General features: G+C 46.7%; 2 protein-coding genes across 2 annotated transcripts in view; one reads left to right on the top strand and one right to left on the bottom strand.

Annotated features, from left to right (window-relative positions):
- The first annotated feature begins 84 nt into the window (after positions 1-84).
- On the top strand, positions 85-4,248 carry cnot11 (CCR4-NOT transcription complex, subunit 11). Its single transcript, XM_056579159.1, has 7 exons — positions 85-825; positions 1,272-1,436; positions 1,619-1,771; positions 2,054-2,256; positions 2,564-2,766; positions 2,865-2,961; positions 3,098-4,248. Exons 1-7 carry the CDS (start codon positions 507-509, stop codon positions 3,293-3,295), a joined length of 1,338 nt encoding a protein of 445 aa, XP_056435134.1. The 5' UTR covers positions 85-506; the 3' UTR covers positions 3,296-4,248.
- Positions 3,920-6,254, bottom strand: part of lcp1 (lymphocyte cytosolic protein 1 (L-plastin)) — a 9,252-nt gene continuing 6,917 nt past the window's right edge. The window contains exons 12-16 of the mRNA XM_056579157.1: positions 6,063-6,177; positions 5,742-5,875; positions 5,325-5,445; positions 5,017-5,141; positions 3,920-4,543 (exon numbers count right to left, since the gene is read on the bottom strand). Coding sequence (XP_056435132.1) covers positions 4,411-4,543; positions 5,017-5,141; positions 5,325-5,445; positions 5,742-5,875; positions 6,063-6,177 — 628 coding nt within the window. The 3' untranslated portion in view covers positions 3,920-4,410. The remainder of the gene's footprint in view (positions 4,544-5,016; positions 5,142-5,324; positions 5,446-5,741; positions 5,876-6,062; positions 6,178-6,254) is intronic.

The following is a 6,254-nucleotide window of genomic DNA, read 5'->3' as shown; positions in this document are numbered from 1 at the left end:
ATGACATTCAAGGGCGATTCAGGGAAGATTCGGAGTAAACGACTCCAAATCCCATAATGCATATGTCTGTAACCCGACATGACTCCATATACCAGAATGCAGCCGTGTGTAAATGCTAGCTAATGTTGTGAATGAAGTTCAAACCGAGGGATCCTTCCATCATCAAAAATACATCCCACCACGTATTTATTCCGACGTTTTTCTCGTAATGGTTTAATGACAAGTTGGCGTCGACACGGTCTATTCTTAGTGGTTAGCGCGTGATATAATTTAAATGTTTTACTATGGTTTGGCATGCAACCTGCAGTTAGCTAGGCTAGGCTAAGCTAACGCAGGCTAACGTATCATGTCGTGTTTACTTTACAGTCCGGTTAAACGCACCTTAAACATGAATTAGTGCATGATACTAAGTTATGTGGCCACACGCGTTTTAAACTGGTACGTTACAGTGGGGCAGCACTATAGATCATTTCATAAACTCGAAAAGTCATTAAGTTGTGGAGAAGATGACACTGGCACCTAAGGACCTCTCCAACCTGCTGAGCATTATCTCGGAGGAGGCTTGCACCAACACCTTCGAGAGCCTCTCCGCGGCTTTCCACCACTACTTCGGCAAGGCAGAACACTTCCGAGTGGGCTCGGTGCTGGTGATGCTGCTCCAGCAGCCCGACCTACTCCCAAGCTCGCCGCAGCGGCTCACGGCCCTGTACCTGCTGTGGGAGATGTACCGCACCGAGCCGCTGGCCGCAAACCCATTTGCCGCCGTGTTCGCCCACCTGCTCAACCCGTCACCTGTGGGCGACGAGCAGGAGAGAGTTCTTTCAGGTAGGGGTTTACGGGCCGTGTCACACCCTTATTTGTCCCTATTTGGATGAGTGTGTGTCTCTCTTTTTGGAACGTGTGTGTATGTTTGGACGAGAAGTGTGTATGTGTCTCTGTTTGGGTGAGAGGTTTGTGTGTGTTTCATTAGAGTGGGTAAAAAATAAAATACATTTTGAAAAGTGTCACGTCATCAACCTCACTACTATTCGCCCCCACTTTGTGTAAACTTAGTTGATTCAAACTTCAATGTTTTGATAACAAGGTCTGATTATACGACTGTGGCAGTCAACATTAGCTTAAAGGTGCCTCTTCTTAAACGTTGGAGCTGAAGGTTACCCGATCTTCTTACCCTATTTTAAGCTATGCATGTGGGAATGTATGGTATGGGAAGCAAACAATATGTTAAAATAACTTCATCTGTATCTAACAGTGGGTTCTGTTCACTGCAGGCTTCCTGCCTCCAATCACCCACCCAGAGAAGTTTTTCCTGTCCCAACTGATGCTGGCTCCTCCCCGCGAGCTCTTCAAGAAGACCCCCAGACACGTGTCCTGCATGGACGTGGCCAACATGCCCCAATCCATCGACATCAGTGGCCTACAGCTAGCCCTAGCAGGTAGCCAACGCATGACATCAGAGAAGTCAGGCTATGGATATGTCATATTAAATCATATTTCATTTCTCAATGTCCCTGAACAATGTAGACCGTGACCAGAGCTTTGGATACATCGCTGAGAGGATCCTTATTGGTTTGCTGTGTTTTAACCTGCTTTCCTAATGTGTTGAAATGGTCTGCAGAACGTCAGTCGGAGCTCCCCACCCAGAGCAAGGCCAGCTTCCCCAGTATCCTCAATGACCCCGACCCTGATTCGTCTAACTCTGGCTTCGACAGCTCAGTGGCCAACCAGATCACAGAGTCGTTGGTCACCGGGCCCCGCCCCGCCCTAGAAAGTATGTTTTACCATCCTTCCTTCTTATGTTTTAAAACAGAGAAAATATTTCGGCACACTGTAACTATTCCTCAATGAGAACCCAAATCTCTCTCTCTCTCTTTCTCTCTCTCTCACACCATCCTTCCTTCTTATGTTTTAAAACAGAGAAAATATTTCGGCACACTGTAGCTATTCCTCAATGAGACCCCAAATCTTCCATCTTCTGCTTTCCTGCCATACTATATCCTCTTACCTCCATTTGTCCCCATCCCTCTCTCCGCCCCCCATCACTTTCCTGCAGGTCATTTCCGCCCAGAGTTCATCCGTCCCTCCCCCCCGCTCCACGTGTGTGAGGATGAGTTTGCATGGCTGAACCCCAGCGAGCCGCAGCACGGGCTCCAGTGGGACCGCTCCATGTGTGTGAAGAACAGCACCGGCGTGGAAGTCAAGCGTCTCATGGCCAAGGCCTTCAAGAGCCCCCTGTCGGCCCTCCAGCAGTCCCAGGTCAGGCCTCCACTCCCCCTACCGCCTGCAAACTGCATACACACACACACCACACGGGGAGCCAGAGTTTAGCGTCTATGCTCCTCGCCTCTGGAGCGGTACATCAGATCAGCTAAGGGCATTGCCACTATCTTCTATATTCCTTTTCAGCGTCTTAAAACATACCTTTTTGGTTTAGCTCTCATCTCATCAAGTAATGTGTCATCATTGTTGCTTCAGTCTGCTTCTCCAATTTATCCAATGGGTTGTTTACCTTGGTAAGCACTTTCCACTTACACTTTGTCTCTCTCTACCGTTCTATCCGCAGCTCCTGGGAGACCTGGAGAGGGACCCTAAGCTTGTCTACCACATTGGCCTGTCTCCAGCCAAGCTGCCAGATCTGGTGGAGAACAATCCACTGGTTGCCATTGAGATGCTGCTGAAGCTGATGCAGAGCAGCCAGATCACAGAGTACTTCTCTGTCCTCGTCAACATGGACATGTCCCTGCACTCCATGGAGGTGGTCAACAGGTAAGCTATACGCACTATCAGCCCACCACACACTGTGCAGGCCTATACGAACAGGTCTTTTGTTTTACCAGAAGAGTAATACTTGTGTGCGTTTTAAGGTTGACGACGGCTGTAGATCTACCTCCAGAGTTCATCCACCTCTACATATCTAACTGCATCTCCACCTGTGAGCAGATCAAAGACAAGTACATGCAGGTTGGAAGAATGCACTCATGTTGAACACTGCTGAAGTTTAGACCTTATTTTATTTTTATGTTGTGCTTGTGCTCTATATGTGTGTAACATCCTCTGTCCTCCTGTGTGTTTGTGTGTGATGTCCTCTGCTCTCCAGAACCGCCTGGTGCGCTTGGTGTGTGTGTTCCTCCAGTCCCTGATCAGGAACAAGATCATCAACGTCCAGGACCTTTTCATCGAGGTCCAGGCCTTCTGCATCGAGTTCAGCCGCATCCGTGAGGCGGCCGGCCTCTTCCGCCTCCTCAAGACCCTGGACACCGGAGACACCCCCGCAGACATCAAGCCCGCCAAATAAGGCCCCTGTGTCTCCCGCCTGCACCCCCTGCTACACCCCGCCACCACAACCCCCGCCCCTCACCCAGCCCAGCTGCCAAATAGTGGTCCGCTAGAGCACGGCCCCCAGTACAGACTCTGATGTACATACTGACACTCTGCTCCCTGACGCTCCTTTTCTACTCCTTTCCGGGAGACTCATGGAACGCTGTGTGGACCTTTTATTTTCTTAACGCAGGAGCTAACTTTAGTTTGGTGTTATAAGGAGAATGAACTGTGTTTCATTAAACAGTGGAAATACTGATTCTGATTCTTACTGGATTCATTATAGACACATATATGTGTATGTAGTCATATATTAAGGTAATATGATATTGACATGAATAGTAATGTACGCATCAAAGAGATATAATAGACTATTGCAATCTCAGCCCTCCTGGGTGTAGTTATATACTACACCTCTGGGGGGCAGTATACTCATTCATACAAACATGCACATCTTAAGCAGGTGACATGGGGCATATTTCTACAGTTCAATTTTGTGTTCGGAGACTGAATCAAACCTGTAAGCTGTATTTAACCAATTTTCCCTGTAAGCTATTTCACTTTTTCTGCATATCCTTCACACAGAAAAACCATCAGAAAGTAACTTTTGAATACAAAGTGTTTATTCCCAGAACATATTTTGGCAAAATACTGATTGAAAACACAATAAGTCAATAACACCATATATTTTGACAAATCCCTGAAAATGTTTGTGAGTTGGATCAGATTCTCAGAATCTCACTTCGGTTGAGACAGCATTCTTCAGCATAATCTGAACTAAACCTACTTCATAAGTACATAATGAATTGACCACTAGACACTTGTTGTTCATTTCTGATTCAGCTACATTGATAAAAACCTCACTTTGAATAGAATGCTTTTGGTATGAGTTAAAAAAAATAATCTTATTGATCCTGGCAGATATTTTTCCATATTTCACATTTTGAGCCTAGGACGGATCTCATATCATTATATATCATAATGAACTCATATGTATAGTATGATATATATATGTTTAAACATATATAATATTATAGATGATATGTTTATTAGTAAAAAAACAGTCCAGGCAAGACTGTTCACATGATAACCTCACACCTTCTTCATGCCTCGCGCCATCAGACAGGCGAACACAGTCATCACCATCTTGGGCTTGACCTCCACTAGGTCCTCAGGTAACGCGTACACCCGTGCGCCGATCTTCCTCGCCATGGAGATAGCGTACCTAGCAACAGCAGAATAGCAACAAGAAATTAGAGCTTTAGCTGTCTGTTCTGCCTTTGTGTTGTAGAGACATCATTACAATGTAACAGCGAGGGAACAAATGGGGTATGCTGCTACCTAGGGGTGTAAAGGTATAGTGCACTGTTGAAATGAATGAGTCTTACTCTTGGCCGAGCACTTTTTTGCCCCGTGGACCACAGACTATATCAGGCTAGATTGTTCTCTTTAACCTATTTCTTTACCTTACCTGTTCTCAGATGTCAAATAGAAAGGAATCTAACACTGTTAAAAACAAGGTCCTGCAATCATTAACATAAATACACTGGGAGGCTTTAAGGGAGGAGGAAGAGAAGTAAAGGGAAGACGAGGTGGTAAAGCCGCAGGCAATAAAGGGGGGGAGGGAGAAGGGCCAGGGGACAGAGAAGAAGATGCTGAAGGAGGTAAAGAGGACAAGGGTTACGGTGAAGAACCTACTTGGCATTGTTCAGTTTCTCCTCTTCAGTCAGATCTTCCATCTTTAGGAGGTCGTATCGGATCGACCCAGGCTGAATGGCATCGATCAGGTTTAACACCGGCATACTGTTGCTGATAGAGCCATCCTACACACACACACGCACACACACCGGTTAGTTGACCTGGGTGTTAGCATATAGCAGTGGGTGTATCTGACTGTTAGCAGGTGGCAGTGGGTTTCTGGAAGCTAGCGATAGCATGTAGCAGTGGATGTGTCTGGGTGTTAGTGTTAGAATGTAGCAGCCTGTGTGTCTGGGTATGGGGTCTACCTTGAAGCTAGAGAGGGTGGGCTTGCCAGCCTCTGAGAGTGTCTGGTTGACCCAGGAGACGATGGTGTCGTCGGTCACCTTCTGCCCGTCTCCCAGATCCTCCAGGATGTTCAGGGTATACCTGAGGAGGAAGAGAGACAGTATCAGGACCAGATCTTCACACCTTCATCCTCCATCCCTCCTGGTCTAAGTGTCAAAAGCTGGTTGGAACCATCCCATCCTAACAATGAATTCGACAGATGTGTGTGATGTGTGAATGGATGAATGTGTGTATTAATTAACCGGTGAATGTGAGCTGCCGTGAATACAAGTTCTATATGTGTACTCCGACTGAACTAATATTAAACAAAACAATTAAAATAGAGCCATCATAATCTTCTCAGTTAGTATTAAGGAGGCGTCTGCAGCAGGCGCTACCTTCTCATGAGCTGCCAGAGGAGGGCCAGGGTGAGTTTTCGATTCCCAGAATTTAGGTCCTGCCCAGCGATGCCCACCAGGGAGAACTTGGCCTCCTTCTTGCCCAACTCCACCGCGTAGTTACAGTTCTCTAGCTGGAGGACACAAGATGGGAGATTGGGCATAGCATATAACGAACCAATAACATTTAACTAACTTTCTTCATGTTGCTGTCCAGCTTGGAGGGTTGGCATGTAGCTTAGCATTAGCAGAGGCCAACCTTCTTCATGGTCCTGCTAAGTCTAAAGGCTATAATTGAGCCTAGCATTAGCATGTAGCTACCTTCTTCATATTGCCCCCGAGCCGGGAGTAAGGTGGCTTGTTGACCCTCTCCCAATCCACCGGGACCTTGATCTTCTCGTAGAGCTGGAAGATGACCATGGCGTCGTCGATGTCCCTGAAAGAACACAACACACCAGCAGGTGGTTACATTTACATTTAAACATTCAGCAGACAAGTTTAGTCTGAGTTACT

Source organism: Gadus chalcogrammus, chromosome 20 (genome assembly GCF_026213295.1).
Source record: "Gadus chalcogrammus isolate NIFS_2021 chromosome 20, NIFS_Gcha_1.0, whole genome shotgun sequence".
Classification (NCBI taxonomy): domain Eukaryota; kingdom Metazoa; phylum Chordata; class Actinopteri; order Gadiformes; family Gadidae; genus Gadus; species Gadus chalcogrammus.
The sequence above is the reverse complement of the archived record's forward strand: the minus strand, read 5'-3'. Positions and strand labels throughout refer to the sequence as shown.